General features: G+C 40.3%; 1 protein-coding gene across 5 annotated transcripts in view; it reads right to left on the bottom strand.

The window, feature by feature from the left end:
* Positions 1-17,020, bottom strand: part of PTPN13 (protein tyrosine phosphatase non-receptor type 13) — a 109,217-nt gene that overhangs the window by 24,805 nt on the left and 67,392 nt on the right. For all 5 annotated transcript variants that reach the window (XM_082759001.1, XM_082759002.1, XM_082759003.1 and 2 more), the window contains 14 exons: positions 16,058-16,277; positions 14,709-14,783; positions 14,414-14,588; positions 13,221-13,374; positions 12,946-13,084; positions 12,360-12,512; positions 10,827-11,009; positions 9,632-9,794; positions 5,682-6,105; positions 5,413-5,510; positions 4,016-4,072; positions 2,583-2,675; positions 1,211-1,318; positions 293-424 (listed from right to left, as the gene is read on the bottom strand). In XM_082759001.1, the coding sequence (XP_082615127.1) occupies positions 293-424; positions 1,211-1,318; positions 2,583-2,675; positions 4,016-4,072; positions 5,413-5,510; positions 5,682-6,105; positions 9,632-9,794; positions 10,827-11,009; positions 12,360-12,512; positions 12,946-13,084; positions 13,221-13,374; positions 14,414-14,588; positions 14,709-14,783; positions 16,058-16,277 (2,174 nt within the window). The remainder of the gene's footprint in view (positions 1-292; positions 425-1,210; positions 1,319-2,582; positions 2,676-4,015; positions 4,073-5,412; positions 5,511-5,681; positions 6,106-9,631; positions 9,795-10,826; positions 11,010-12,359; positions 12,513-12,945; positions 13,085-13,220; positions 13,375-14,413; positions 14,589-14,708; positions 14,784-16,057; positions 16,278-17,020) is intronic.

The following is a 17,020-nucleotide window of genomic DNA, read 5'->3' as shown; positions in this document are numbered from 1 at the left end:
ACTTTCATCTTAAAGTGCAATCAGTGTGTCCTCACTAAAGGTTACCACAAGTTATCTTACTGCTAAGCTCAACGTGTCTGCTTTCAGTCCCAAAACACAACTTCAAGCATGTATTAGCTGGGTTTCCACAGAAGTGACTGAAGTTATGGGTGGCATTTTATGGCTAGGTCAGTTGCTCAGATCAGTGAAGTAAAGGAAACAGAGAAAGGACTTTACAAAAGTTGTCAGAGAAGGCAGATTGTTCAAACTCAAAGAAGAACTCTTTAATAGTAAAGAATATTTCTCTCCTTACCTTTGGATAGCTTGTCCTTGGGCTGAGAGATAACAAGTGTCACATCTTCAGGTGCATTCTCTATAATTTCTAATGCTGCATGATGGCTGACACCCTCTAAACTTGTGCTATTCACGGATATTAGTCGGTGTCCTGCACAAAATGATTTGTTCAGATACAATCTAACATACATATTTGCAGCCATCATTGATGACATGAGTGTGCAGGTCTGAACATATTTATGCAAAGCATGGAATAAAAACTACTAAAATTAAACTGATGCTAGGAAAAGGAGCCCTAATCATTAATAAGAAAAAAATCAACAACTGATATTTCCTTTTTTGAAACTGCCAAACCTTTCCCTGTTATTCTTTCCTGATTTTGTTTTTTTCACTCATTCAACCTTTTCCTTGGCCATAAGCAGAATGGATGCAAAAGCAGAAACTGAGAAATTAAGTAGACTGTGCAGTTCAGTTCAAGACACAGACTAAAACAAATAAGCACTGATATTACATAAAATCCATTTTCTCTTTTTAAATAGTATTAACAGGATTGCATACATTTTTCCCTAAAACTTGGTATGGATTGGGAGTTTAAACAGTTTTAAATTAGAAAGTACCAATGAAGAGATAGTATCAAATAAAACCTCTCTCTTTTTACAAATTTTCCATTTTCTACTCCTTCAAGTTTACAATTTTTATTGTGATGCTAATGTCTTTTATATTCATATTGTTCAACTGAGATGCACATTACCAGTTTTCTAAGTTATCCTGAAGGGATCTGAAGAAGGGATCAAAGAGCCTCCCCTCAAGTGCAACTGTTATCAAATTTTTATAATATTTAAGGGACTGTCTTCTGCAGCCATAGATGGCAACTGCACTACATAGGTGTTTGGTCTTTTGTGTCATGCATACACCTCTGCTAATTTACAGTATTCACCTGGCTTTAGAGATCCTTCCAGATCAGCTGGCCCTCCAGGAGTAACTGAATGAATAAAAATTCCCAGATCAAGTTTGCCAGTCTTCTCTCCACCAACTATTTGAAAGCCTATTAAAAAAGGTCCAAAGCATGCAAATATGTCAGTGATCACAGTTAAACTTAATACACTGCAAGTCTATGTTTCAAAACAGACAAAAACTTAGTCATTCTAACATATGTAAAGTAACACAAAATCATCTATACCTCTCAAGGAATTCTACACAAAAGTAAACAATAAAGCTTTTTGATAACTTTACTGTGTTCTTGTTTTTTAAGTAAGCAGTTCAGACTTTGTCTAGCTGTCAGCTGTGGCACAAAAAACATGCACAAAAAGATAACATTATATATCCATTTGCTGACTGGATGAAAAGTATTTGCACTTAAAATGTTAGATGCTTTACTTAAATGTCTGACCCTGATATTAAGAACTGGGTTCTTCAAAGCCCAGTTTTCTATACTGAAGTGCAACATACCTAGGCTTTCTTTTGAAGCTTCTAAGATCTATCTGCCAATTCTACAAGGCAAAGCTGGCAAAGATGTCCATGATCAAGAAACTAAAAGGTCAGAGATGACAGGTCTCCTCTACTCTAGCAGAACAGCAAAGTAACAGATTGCATGGGAAAGAAAAGGTGAAGTTCATATGAACTGCTATCCTTTTTGGTCAGCTCTTATCTTAATGTTCAGTGTTGACCCTGCACAATATGATCTTGTTGACTTTTTCCCTCTTCAAATTTATAAAATAGTCTTCTGTGGAATGACAGAACTATACCCTAAAGGATACTTCAAAGAGCCTCCCCTCAAGTGCAACTGTTATCAAATTAAAGAGAAAAATTACATGGGTTTACGAAAAACTACAACAACATGAGGAATGGAAGCCAAATATCTCAGCTTCCAGACTCATTAAACCTCAAACTCACGTTCCATTCAATGACATTACAAGAACACAATTATTTGTTAATAGCTTTATAAGGTTTTCTCTTTAAAACCTCCAAGTTGTCATGACTGCGAGGTGTCCACGTGTTAGCTGAACACAGAGACAAACTTCAAATGCTAACTTCTACGATGATTATTTCACAATAATCAGAAATGTTATACCACACGTAATATAGAGAAGCCAAGAAACAGGCTTGCTTAACACCAAGCAAGTCAGTAGCACGTGCTATTAAGAAAGCCTAGGCTTCTGCATCTTAAACAAATGCCTTAGAAATCCAGCCCATGTCTGTTTTCCTCAGTCCTATGATAAATACTTAAAACAGAACACCAAAACTGTATTTTATTTTCAGCTTCAATGAACATACAAAATAACAAACTCAACAATTTTAAAGTCACTTACCTAAACCCATTTTTTCATCCTTTTTCAAGTTCACTAAAGTGATCTCTCTTTCTGGCGAGGAAACTCTGCTCTGTGTTGTTTGCAGAGAGTCAGCTGAAAAGCCAACATTTGCTGATCAGGCACGAGGTGAACACTTGCACATGCACATCCTTTTAGGTTTGCCTTTAAATCCTATTCCATAGAAGAAATTAGTCCTCTGATAAACTGAAAAGCTTCCCTGAAGCAGTGGGTCCAGCTTGGAAGTTCCAAGCCACGTATGAGTAAAAAAAATATATATATATAAAAAAAACTTGCACCTCATCCCATCTTCAGCAGGTAAAATCTTTGTTTCCTCCTAAGAAAAGCACTTAGTATAGTCTGAGCTCACCTGAGCCTTAAATCTTCAAACTGATAGGTCTCGGTTCAGCCAGGTATATAGTCCTGTGGTTATGTACCCTGCTCAGGGACACAGGGCTTAAACACTTTGGTAAAAGTGAAACTGAGGCTGAATATATTAAGGTCCTGAAGGTTAAGAGTAAATTCTTTTAATGACAGTCCTTTGTTTAAACAACAGTCAACATTAGAAACATCTTCTAGACCCTATCTTGTTTAAATTGACTTCCACATTTGCAGCTCTAAAGGCTGGTGACTCTGCCACTTCTCAAATCTGAACACACTCACGGTAGCTTTATGTGACTTATGAGTGTCCTCAGCAGGCTGAAACAGACCCAGGCACTTAGGAGACAGAAGCAGCATGATTTAGGAAAAATAAAATAAAAAAATAAACAAATAAATAAATAATAATAATAATAATAATAATAATAATAATAATAATAATAGTAATAAAAAGCCACCACCACAACATCTCCTGCAATTCAGAAAAAGGCAATGTATTCTAAGTCTGACCTCATGACTTTTCTACCTGTTGAAGATGGAATTTGTTTAGACTGGACAGTTAGCTCAGTTTTGCTGTAAATGGTAGAAGTGCTTCCACAACAGCAGAAACCTAGTGTGCTCTGCACATCAGTAACAAACAAAAAAAACTGATGCGAGAGAATGTGACAGACTTCTCCATCTGGAAAAAGGTTATGATCCCCACTGCAAAAGTCAAAACACAGTCTTTTGGGACCCTACAGCATCATTAGCCTCACAAGTAAGGGAAATGAGCTTGGAAGGGCATGTTAGGTAACACAACTTTCCAAGCGTCAGACTGAACATACACTCTCCACAGCAGAAAAGCATTACACAAATGTAAAAATCTCCCTCAAAAAGCCATCCAAAACAAATAATAAAAGCTGTATCTAGCAAAATGTTCCACATCCAACTAAGTGGCAGAAGTTATCTGATTTAAGAATAGCCAAGAAACAAGACAGGTTCAAGTGAAGCACTTGACAAGTACAAATTACAAGTAACTGCCTGAAATAATTAAATGGACATGCCATTTATCAACTTACTGCTCTCTTTTAATGGTGTTGATGTTGGAAGATTTCCAGAACTATTCATGCTAACACCTGCAACATGAATGCAAGTATTAGACATTATTGTTTTTTTTTCATAAAGCTACGGAGAAGCTTCAGACATTACACAAAACATGCATGAGCTCATACACAATATCGGATTACTTAGTTGAAAAAATGACACCAAAGAAGTTATGGTTTAGCAAATTGTGGTGGTTAAAGTACTTTGGTCGCAATTCGAAGTTAAGAGAGGGAGGTAGCTCATGCAAAGACAAAGAATTAAAGAAAGGACAGAGCTTTGGCCTTGACAGCCACTCTTAACTTCAGATAAAATTAGCAGGGCTTTAAGGAAAGGCCTAAGTCAAAGACTAATTTTTGTTACACGATTTCATGAATATACCTATCTTTATAAAGCAACAAAACAGTAGCCTTGTAAGGTTTTAAACAGTAACAAGCAAGTCTGGGCAGTAACAAGCTACTTGGACCAAATATTTCTATTCAACTTGGTTTGCACTTAGGACCATATTTTCTTTGGAAGAAGCAATGCCGAGTAAATACAGCTGTCCTTTACACAGAATGAAATAATAAATGTACTAAGTTATGGAATTAAATGAGGTAAGACCATCTAAGCTTTTTAGCAAAGCAGCGCAGACTTCAAACTCTAAACCCTGAAGTTTCAGCTGATGAGTTTCATCCACAAGGAATGCGTGTCCCCCAGCAGCAGCAATGTCTAACATGTAACTAAGATGGTTATTGGACTTGCTGACCCAGAGATCATGGGTTAGCACATGATCACAAGACTAATTGTAAAGCTAAATGCACAAGATACATGGCTGCCATCAGTCTCTACAGAAATTCCATGCCTCATCTCACTTCTGAGCAGCTGATGCTCTGAATCCAGAAAAAGCTAGGTTCCCAGTTCAGCCCTTGTTTTGTGTTTTTGTGTTTGTAGTCCTTGTTTTCTGGTTTTAACCAGAAATTCATGAGAGCGCTACTAAAAATTTATGTTTGATTAAGTTTTGATGATTAATGATTAAGTTTAAAAGCATTGATTAAAAGCAATGATTAAGTTTAAAAGCATTCAGCTTGGTTTTTGGTGAACTTGATTTTTACCATCTGCTAGGACTTATTTGTGCAGTTGGTACCATAAACTATTGATTCTTTGCATACCTGTGTAGAGACTGGTTTGTTACTTTCTCCATAGGAGTATTTTTTTGTTTCTTTGCTACAGTTATTCTGGAACTACAGGTGATGTGTCTGGAGTACTTTAACAAGTGATCCCTTTTTAAAAGTCCAAATATTACTACCACTTAATATGTATATCAAAGCATTACATCTGAAACAGTCTTAGAGGTTAGTTAGTAAATACCGCAATAGAATTTTTGTATGCTGACCTACAACATAGGCTTGACCAGTATCTTCAATGGATGATGAGTCCGATTCATTTTTCTTTCTTTCAGGACTTCTACTTAAACCTGCATGAGATTTTGAACTTAAAGGGGAGAAGGAGAGAGGGGGAAACCAGACAGAGGGAAAAGGAAATTGGGAGAGGGAAGGAAGGATCAATGTAATAAAATAATTGTATGAATAATAAATCAAAACCGATGCATATGTACATTGACTGTACACAAAGGTATTTCAGGGTGGTCAGAGAGACTCTTACTTGCTCAGTTTTAATGCTCCTGCTGCCGATCCAGTATCAAATTTTGGCATTTGCTGAAAGACTCTTCCCATTATGTCCTCTATTTTTTGGGAGGAAGAGTCCAAAGCAGCGATAATATTTTTCTTTGGAGGGTAAACCGAGATATGGCTCTGACTCAGATCATGAAATGATTTGCTCATAACCCTGGGCCTGTCTTCCCATGAAGTCTTCTCGTTCTTGTCCTTTGAAGAGCCAGGAAGAGGCTGGAAGAGCGAGAGCTCGGAGCAGGACAACCTCTTCAGAATCTCTGCTTGAACTGACAGAGGTCGGACAGCAAGTCGGTTCAAAGTACTGCTGGCCAGGCTGCCAGTACTGATTGCTCGTCCCATGTTAAATCCTTTGACGGACTCTGCATGAAGGTTTAGGCTCCTAAATGAAGCTCGCTCTGCAGTTTTTTGTTTTTTTTTTAAAGAAGAAAAAAAAATCACATTATAAACCAGAGCTAATGTGACCTCTTCGTATAGGGCATGCATTTTAAACAACCAACTCAAACAAAGCTTTTTTTTTTTTCTGCAGCCATAACACCCAAAAGTATGCACCATCAGCAGGTACATAGATATGCCATCCATGCAGCTTGCTCAAAACACAAAGTATGGATTTAATGATAATATGCTAACCTAACTGTATGCTACACCGAAGTTCAAAAAGACTAAATTGAAAAATATTTATCCCCTTATTAGTACAAAGATTCATACTTCCCATTAAACTGCCGCGCCGCCTCATGAACAGGCACATCACTTCTGTCTGCGAAGCAAGTCACCTCTGTCGCATCTCAAGCCAAGTGAACTGTAAGACTATACTTCCTTCAACCTGCTCGTGCAATTATTTTCCAGAACTTGAACAAGCAGCACAGCCCCACATCCACACTACCAGATCCCACACAATTTCTACCCAACCACTGGTTAACTCTCTTCACAAGTCCCTGACACACTTACAGTCCTGTTGGCTAAATGTGGCAAAGTTTTGGTAGCAGAGGGCCATAGGAGTGGTTTCTGTGAGAAGGATCTAGAAGCTGCCCCATGTTAGGTAAGGGCCCCACTGCTGACCAGAGCCAAGCCAATAAGCGATGTTGTTTGTATCTCTGTGAGAGCAGATTTAAGACAGGGGAAAAAACGCTGCGCCAGACAGCAGCTGGGAGAGTGAGAGGGGTGAGGAACAGCCTTGCAGAAGTCCCCTGCGGCCTGTGGTGAGGCCCATGGTGAAGCAGGATGTCCCCCTGCAGCCCATGGAGTACCACAGTGGAGCAGGGTTCCACGCTGCAGCCCGTGGAGGAGACCACGGTGGAGCAGGTGGCCCTGCACCGACGGAGGCTGCCGCCTGTGGAAGACCCCTGCCGGAGCAGGCCCTGGGCCGGACCTGCAGCCCGTGGAGAGGAGCCCACGCAGGAGCAGGTGATCTGGCAGGAGCTGCTGCCCGTGGGGGAGCCAGGTTGGAGCAGTTTTCTCCTGAGGGATGGACCCCGTGGTACGGACCCATATCTGGAGCAGTTCTGGAAGAGCTGCTGCCTGTGGGAAGCCCACGCCGGATCAGTTCATCAAGGACTGCATCCCGTGGGTGGGACCCCACAGCACAGGGGACGAGAGTGACCGAGAAGGAGCGGCAGAGACAAAGACTGACCACAACCCCCATTCTTCCATTCCCCTGTGCCGCTCAGGGGGAGGAGCTGGGAGAGTGTGGATGGGGGGAAGGCATTTATGTTTTTTCCTTTGTTTCTCACTTTTCTAGCTTGTTAGTAATAGGCAATAAATCTTACTATCTCCGTATGCTGAGTCTGTTTTGCTCATCACAATAATTGTTGAGAAATCTCCTCGTCCTTATCTCAACCCTTGAGCCCTTTGCATCATATTTTCTCCCCATTCCTCTTTGAGGAAGGGGAGTGGTGGAACTCGGCTGCCCACCCAAATAAAACCCCCACAGCCTGGCAACGTCTCTACCTGGTACAAGAACATCAGTTCACTCAAGTGAACTTGGGGACTTCCCCTGCCAGAAACATCCTAAACGTTCTAGCACAGAACAGACAATGCGGACTGGGGTTTGCCAGACTTTTTGACCCCTGAAATCCCAATTCCTTTAAGCAGCAGAGAGGTTTTGGATTGTAGTTAAATTACTGTATCAGCTGAGTCGTGGGAACCGTCTGGGTGAATATTCTTAGCTGAAAGCAAACCTGAGATAATACAAGCTAGCCTAACCCCCCCTCATTCAGAGCAAAGCTGAGCTGAGCCCACATCTATTAGCCTAACTGCCTCCTAAGGCTAGCAGGTAAGTTCCTGTGGCTTGGCTCTCACACAGCAGCTTGATAAGCTGTGGCAACATGTTTGCTGGTTAGAGCCTCTAAAAGAAACCATCTGAACCCTTCATCAACTTCACTGATGTCCTGGAGACAGTTCAGAGGGAAGATGGAGGAAAAGCAATCCTCAACCATGTGGATAACTCTCATTTTCTGTTAGCTAGTGTTTTAAGCTCCACACAGGCAGCTGGGAAATAAGCTGCTTTTGGAAGCAGCAGTGTAACTTGTGAGGGAAATGTTACTTTTTGGTAGGCATCATCCAGCAGCACTACCGAATGCCAAAGCATTCACCACGGCAAAGCACATTTGGCAACCACAGCCTCAGCGCTGCCATTTGAGGAAGACATTCCTTCCTCCAGTACATGTCAGAAATTAACTGCAACAGTAACTCAAGTCTGCTCTGTAATAAACACACAGATAGAGAGAAGGTTTAGTTGTGGAGCACGTTTTGTCATTTTAAAATGTGAATTAGCATACAACTATCACCTCTCTATCCACATCAAATAGCTGATGGGCAATGTAAGAATGGTTCTGCTGGATCAGATACGCACAAATCTGTTTCCTGACAGTGACAGAAGCTCAGTGATGCTGGCTCTTGCTGCGTTCACATCCTGAGGAAGAGTACCCCCATAAAACATTTTAAGGGCTCTATTCTTGACCTTGTACGTAACACCCTCTGACAATACAAGACTGAATTTTCCGATGGATTTCAGGTGAGTGTTTTCTGCCAACCCCATAACTGAGAATTCTTGCATGCTCTACAATCTTCCTTTGTAAAACTGCCTTAACCCTTCAATCTTTGTGGTTTTCAAGAATCCCTTTCAAGAACCCAAAAGATCGATCTTAAAACTTGGTGCCTGGTTCTGTTTGCTGCATTGACACAGAAGTTGTGCATAAAAGAAGTGAATATCCCTCAAGTTATAGCTAATATCCTTGCTTATGTGCCATAAAATTGTTCCTTACTTTTTTCCCTGAACTCTGTGTCTCATCTCTTTTTATTCATGCAGAAAGAATGTTATCCAAGAGGCACTCTCCTCTTATTTTCCCAACCTATTTCTTTTCATTAGGTTTGTGTATGTTAAAATGTTTTTTCCCTGGTCACTGAGGACACTGTGCAGCAAGTGAAAAACATGCCATGGAACATCACAGGGACCAACAAGTGCTTTCTGTTACGTCTCTGTCCTCTGCTATATTCCATGAAATTTCATTCACTGACATTCACTCTCTACTTACAGATGCAGCAGCATGAAATGCTCCCTGGTTTATTTGTCCTAGTGAGTTCACACAGTTTTATCTGTAATTCCACACGATCAAATCAACACATTTCACATTAAACAAAATCTACAAATCACTTTTACGATTTTTTTTTTCCCCCCTAAAAAATACCAAAAGCTATTCATCAGATGGGAGAGCACTACTAATGACCTATTTTTAGATTCCTTTTATTTAAAAGGCTGACAGCTCTGTACAGTTGCCAACTCACTGTCTCAAACTTAGCTAGTAGATTCTCCTTATACATTCTCTCTAAATGTAGAGCTACACATGTAGTGTGAAGCTGAAGTCCACTTTTTTCTCCTCATAAATATAAATATAGACCACTATTAAAAACCACCACAGTCCTTACCAATGTCCTGAGTGTCTTGGTTGCTCTGCCTGGTTCTCATCTGTAACTGGAACTTATGCTGGGAAGAGCAGAGGTGCAGAAGGTACTGACAGGTCTTGCTATTGTCAGTCTGAAACGCATGCTTGATACCATCTGATGTGTTCTGCAAAGTTATTTTCTTCTTCTACATGATGGGGAAAAAAAAAAGTTTAAGACAGTGATTTCTTCTACCCTATGAATAATTTTTTATTTGCTTTTGCATAATGATACCATTCAAACTTTCCTGAAAAAAAAAATCTCTCCCATCGATGGGAGAGATTTCTGTTTAAAATAGGCTTTGAAAGTAGTTTGAGCTTTACAAAGAAGCACTTTAAAGCTACTTCTGGGCTAGCTGAGATGGTACTTCATTATTATTTAGTCTCTGCTGCTGTTACTGCTGAATAGCAACTAGTACTGTCACATTTAGCAGGATGAGTTTTTGAAGAACCTCTCTGAAATTTACAGGGGCTGGCACCACTCAAGAGAAGAGGAACTATAAACCCATCTATTTATGAAATCTATCAGCTAATGCTTGAGGTCTTTTTAAGATTCTTGAAACTTCAATTGGCCATTACAATCCTAGACCAGGCAACACAAGCTGCAATTTTTCAATATGGTATCAGAATTAGAAGTACTGTTTTCAATACCTCCATAAAAGCAAGCATTGGCAGCTCATTAACAACTGACACACAACCCCCAGTTTAAGGTATGCTCCCTGAAGTTGGCTGGTATAGCCCAGACCAGGTGTCTCACCCACTGCCATCCAATATACCACTTAGCTTAACGACTCTTAAACACCTCAGCTGACAAGCAAGGTTGGTGCAACAACTCTTTCCAGAGAGCACTGGCATTTGCCAGTACGCAGTCCTCTGACACAGAATTCTCGCCCTAGGGCTCCTTCACTTCTCAGGTGCCATACAGCAGCGTGGGCAGGGTGCCCAGAAATGCACTAAATGGGTAGAGCTCTTCCCCACACTCCCAGTAGCCTCTGATCTATCTTTGTATTAGTTCTTTCCTAGACAACAGGGAAGCCACGTTTCATACCATTACAGATTTGCTGAAAAGCACTTCAAAATACAGGTGCTAAGATCTCTTCTGAGGCTGGAACCTGAGCAGCATAGAACACACGCTAGTAAAAAAGGAAAAAAAAAAATCAAACAGAAAGAGGCTGACTTACACTAAAGGATATTTTCTTTGTCTCTCTCCATGGGAAGCGTAGTACAGGTGTGCGAGCACCATTGTGAACCTCAAAAATAACAACTCCTTTGGAGCACACTCCCAGAAGGATACCTGTTTGGGATCTCTTCTCAGGCAACACATGATGAAGATGAATGCCATATTCTGTGAGCCTCTGACACAACTGCATAGATCAACGCAAAGAGGGACTGAAGTTAAGGATATATAGTACAAGTATGAAATATATATATTTATGTATACATACGGATTTTGGAAAAAAAAATATTGCTCTTCATCTGGTGATTCCACTTAGGTTATGAATGTGATGCTAACACATGTCAACACGAACAGTTCTAGATGGTTTTTAAGTCTTGGCAGTATCTGCTGATACACTGCCCAAGACTACAGCAAAGGATTCATTAGGATTCTTTACAAAATCTAACAACTCAAGTATGAATAATGAAAACTGGAATCAAACTTTCCACTCATTAATTGCTAAGAATAAATTGTAACCAGTCAGATGCACTTGTTGTGTTAAGATATTTCTCAAAAGCAGAATTAGATCTACGCTTCCATTCCATGATCACAGTAAGGCATCCTCACTGCTGAAAGACGTAGTTTGACTTACTTTGCACCCCCAGCCCTTCTCGCTGTCTCTTCAGTACTTGCTTAAGGGACTGATGCAACGAATCAAACAAGGAAATCCAACTGCTCTCCCTACCCCGCCCCCAGCCAGGCTTGATTTGGGTAGGATCAAGTCCCCAGCTCTTGCTTGCTCTAATTCCTGGTGGTTATAAGAGCATTTCTGCTACATGAAGAACAGCCGAGACCACCTCTGCTGCTGCAGTCTCTGAGTGTGCCGCTGCAGTGCAGAGAGTGACTCTGGAAATACAGTGTAATAGTTACCCAGCGTCTCAGATGCTTAATTCATTTTCAGCCATTGAATCAAGGCAGGACCGGATCATTATCTCATGAGCAACAGCAGCAAAGCCCATAATTATACATGTATTTCTTAATCAGTCCTTTTAGAATAAAGCAAGAATGTCTGCAATTATAGTTTTCCTATCATCGTACACACTATCTGCAAAAGAAAGTCTGCTTGGTAATGTTTCTGGCTCACTTTATACTATGTGTCCTAACTAGCATAAAAGGTATTAGATCTAACAAAACTTTTCATTATTTAAATTCTCTTTTATCCTTACAGCAGAAAGAATAAATTATGTAGGGCATGCAGGCTGTGCTGCCTCATAATCATGGCTTCCTTTAAAATGAACACAAGGATCAATAGTTGCTTTTAATTAACCTATTTGAGTTAAAGCAAGAAGACTACTGGTGGTGAAAAAAAAAAGCATAAGGGATTTCCTCCTCATCTATTACAATTTTTACCCCACTTTTAACAATTAATCTTTTGAGATCTTTTCAGCTTTCTTCCTTTCAAGCTGGCTTCCTCTGATTTCATTTGAAGTCCATGCACCCAGCTTCTCAAAAGGAATTTCATGCAGTCAGACTAAGGAAGCAAACAGTTACCACTTACCTTCAAGAACTCCAACTCTGTCTCTTTTTCAGAAGCACCCACGTAAGTGCTGTGCAATTTTGGCAGCTCTTCCTTGATGTAGGATGTATCTAGTTTCTCCATCACTCTAGCTGGGACATAGTGTTCTAGTCTGAAATACGACATGCCATGCACCTACAACATGAAAAATTTTTGTGACAGCGTTTCCATACGCTGCAGACTATACGGGCGTGACTGAATTAATTTAGCTTTAAAGTTAATTTTAGGCAGCATTGCACATTTGCAAACTCAGACTGAGTAAGAGAAGGGATTCAGACTCCCAGCTGTGACCCATAGCTTAGTTTCACATATAGTTTCAAAGCCCATCCAAGCTGACTCCACTTCTACTGAATAGGAAGGGTTCAACATCTAGATCTTGAACCAGGTTCTGGGACAGCCCTGTGCATGTCCTCTGTTAGACTGTATGAAAACTGCAGTTGTCAGCAGCATATTGGCTGACCTTTTTGTCTAGGGCAGAACTGCAAAGCACGCACGGCTGCTCACAGTCTGTTCTTTTATTAAGCAGCAAGAACACAAAGAACAGTTTCTCAGAGATGAAATTGATTACCTCTGCCTGGTAATCTCCATACTCAGCTTGAAGAGCTAGGGATGCTAGTAATAAGGCTGTCTCATCATCACAGTGCATCCTGTCTTCCAGGATATCCTTCCGCAACTGCAGATAATACTGGTGACAAGTGAGAGTATGCCTAGAAGAAGGAAAATACAAAAAACCACACCGTCTTTGGTACTCTTCCTTTCAGGAATTTAGAGTGTTTGATTAATATCCAATTTCCATACTTAAATTTAGGGCTTAAGAGGTTAAAAAGATGTTCATACACTCACTGTATAAGACTGACATCATCCACAAAAAACTTGATGCGAAAAAACAGAGTGAAGTTGACAGGGGGCTTGTTCTTTTTCTTTGGTTCTTCTTTCCATCCTTCTGGAGCTACTTTACTTAGCTTTATGTCAGGATCAACGAAGAAAAATTCATTGTCTGCCATGAATGTTAAGGAGAAGCACGTGAGTAAAAACATCACAGTCAAGTAACTTTTCCAGCTGGAGGATCAAGACCAGATTTATAATTCTGAAACTCAGTTTTATACAGTAAAGTTTTCTGATGGCTAACAAAGGCTTATAAACGGAATGGCTACTGAAGGGAAGAAACACTGAATAACAGTATTAGAAATAATTCTTTAGTAATGACAAAAAAAGGGGAAGGGAAAAAAAATAATATTCCATGATACCCATGAAATTGGAGCTACGGCGTCTTTAAAATTTTAAATTTCTTAACCCGTAGGAATTTCTGATCTGTCATTCCCTCCCTCCCTTACTACTTATGTCCAAATTATGCTTCTGCAAAGTATTTTCAAGGCTTTCTAAACTGCCTAGGGCACTGGGAGGCTGCCACAGACTGAGAATGTTCTCAGGCTGCTAAGGTTTTCTATCTCTTGCCAGTACTCTGAGTGCTACAGTTCTGCACTAGTCCACTAGAAGAGAAAACAGGAAACTTGTGTCTCAACACGTTAGTTCTGCCAAAACGACCTTCCCCCCAGTGAAGAAAAAGAACTCCAACTTCTGGTCTGTTCTAACAGCAAAAAATAAACGGTTCAGAGACAAACCTTTTTTAGCTGAATGCAACTCCCTCTACACCAGGAGCCCTATTAGTTATCCCAGCACCCCACAAGAGGCTGCAGCATTGCTGAGAGCATATTATCAGAACCCAAACCCCCCTCACATCCTCTGATATATTGCTGCATACAGAGCAATACACGTTGTGAAGGCAGCAAGAACACGCAGCAGCCAAAAGGAACAGGCTGCCTGAGCCGAGACGCCATTACTCAGGCAACCAAACGATTTTAAAGAGTAGAATTTTTCTTCATTGCAGAACATGTTTTGCCTCAGTACAAAAGCATGTAACTCAAAGTAAATGCCTCGTACATAGCAGGCAGTCTCTGATTATCTCGTCTCAACACCCTGTACTTATTGCTTTTATTGCTCTATACCAGTCTACTACACAAAAAGATTATTCTTACCTCTTAAAGTAGCCAGCCCAAATAAGTGATGCTCCACTAAGCCAATATGGGCAACAACCATATCAAAGACGTCTTTACATATCGTTTTGGTGTCACAGGTCAGCTCCAGCTTCTGCCCACTTAGAAGCATCACATTTACTTTCCGCCTTGTGTCATCATTCTTCCCTTTCTTCGTCTGCATTGTGTGAAATAAAATATCCCAATATTCACGCTCACGGTAAAGGTGCATTTGTTTATTTGTTCGTTAAACTTCCTACCCCTACCCCTTCCACTGATTGCACAGCCCCTTTCTTACCAAGATAGACTTAGGTAGATCCAAGGAGATAAACGGCTCAATCGTCATTTTCACAAACTCAGGGCCAAAGAAATTCTGCAAAACACAAGCATATGAATGAATACAAGTGTATGAATGAACACTGTGTTGCTCGAACAAGAGATCAAGGCACAGTTAGTTCCTGCCCTGTACACACTAAAGAGGAACTGAAGGCTGAAGCTGGAAAATTGTTATGAATTCCTCACAGGAGCTGGTCAGTTTGAACAATCTTATTTTGTCAGCATGCATGCCAGATGTGCTGGCAGGCTGCAGTGTTGATGACATTGCTACTCTACATGTTTTCCTTCCTTACCCGGGTGAAAAGCTAACACTCTGATATGACTTGTCTTCCTTGAAAACATAGGGCTGTGTTTTGCATATTAGGACCATCTGGGCTTATTTCAGTAATCTGTGCCCTAACATTGCTAAGGTTTTCTGCATAGGCAGCAACTCTGCCTTGACAGATCTGTGCCTGCAACACCCAACTCTCCTGTCTTGAAGTCTGAAATGCTTCAGTCTCATTCTGTCTGCTGGGTTCAAACAGAGGTTCTGGCAAATTTCTATCTGCCTGTAGGCAAATAAGCATTATATTTGTTCTTCCTGTGAATTACAGAAGAGCATAAACTGTCTAAACCGTTCAAAGAAGTCCTCTGCACAATACTGACTTGAATATAGCCTTAAGGAAGTGGTCCAAGATTCACCTAAATACTTGTTAGTTAAGGCCTATATGAATAAATTGGCCAGAGTGCTAGGGACTGGAGACACACAGACTCTTAGCCAGTATGATGACTGCAAATTCACCTGCAAATCTTGTATCACTGTTTCCCATGCAAACAAAAAAATGAATTCAATTAACTGAAAGCAGCAGCAGAGGGCATCAAACTGTCATATCCTCTGAACATCATCCACTCCATTTACCTATGTCTCTGTCTCCCTCTTTAATCTTATACTTCATCCACATACCAAGAGAGCTGGGAAAGAGAGGGGCAGTTTGCACAATGAGTCAGGGTGAACCCAAGCACAAAATGTGCCACCTTTTTGCCATTCTTTCCTTACCTTCCCAGCTTGTTTATTAAATAACTACCAATGGTGGTGGAACACATCTACATTCCACTAAGAGGAATCGAATACTGGAAAAAATATACCTTATCCCCATCAGAGCTCTTGATTTCTAAGAGTTAAGTCTTTCCTATCAGGGCAACACCAACCACCTAGTATTTCATCTATTTATGGCAGGACCCAGTTTATGAATCCCATATATTTCAATTTCAGTCATGACATTGCTCCGTTTCAATGAAAATAAAAGAGTTCACCTGAGATCAAGGCATTACCCTCAGTTTTCTTTGAGTCATGGCAGTTTCCAGGGCTATTTCTCTCAGTGGATCTCTGGTGATATCCAGCATTGAGGACCTAATTGCATCTCCAGGGTAGAGGTTCGGTCGGGACTGCCGAAGAGCCATTCTAGCTTGCAGTTGCATCATTTCTTCTTCCTGACGCTTTAGCATCACTTCTTGACTTATAAGATTGCCTTCAAATGATGTTTCATGCTGCCTGTTACACAGTCAGAGGGGATAAAAGACATTACGGGTGCGATTAAGACATTCCTCTGCATTAAGCACTTATCAAAGTTGAAATCCAGAAACATAAACAAGCTAACCAATAATACAGTAAACTCAACATTTATTCAGCAGCCAGGAGATGAACAGGGTGTTCTTAGACAGAAGCACTCCACAGCAAGCAATCGGGATGGAAAATGAGTAGAACATGCCGAGGTTCTACAACTGCCTGTCTTTTATCTGTATGAAAAAGGCTCAACTGCAGTTAAAAAAATACTTGACGCTACAAACCAGTGGAATCCACACAAAACCAGGCAATCTACAGGAGGAAGAACAACTGAGTCTGTTCAAGCAGGGACTGTGAAAAAGGCATTCTTGAAAAGATGTTGTAAAAAATAAAAAAGAAAATAAAAGTGTACATGATATGGGTGTGTATTGCTCCAATCATTTCCTCTGCAGCAATTCTTTACTAACTCCTTGCACAAGACTGGATTTTATTCCCTGAACTTTTCCTGAGCAGGAAATATAGCTTAAAATATTTGCTATCCTTTACTTGAAATATTGACTATATTTCACATTTATATAAACATTTCATATGTATCAGCATCTTAAGTTATTCTAAATACCATACTAAAATGTTTTAATCATCTTTTTTTTTTTTTTTCCTGGAAAAAAATAAATGTTTCTCTTAAACTCCTAAGAATGACTTGGGTAATATATAGGCATGACAGTAAATGA

Source organism: Aythya marila (genome assembly GCF_965140915.1).
Source record: "Aythya marila genome assembly, chromosome: 4".
In the NCBI taxonomy this organism is placed as follows: Eukaryota; Metazoa; Chordata; class Aves; order Anseriformes; family Anatidae; genus Aythya; species Aythya marila.
Note: the sequence above shows the minus strand (reverse complement) of the source record. Positions and strands in the feature narration are given on the sequence as shown.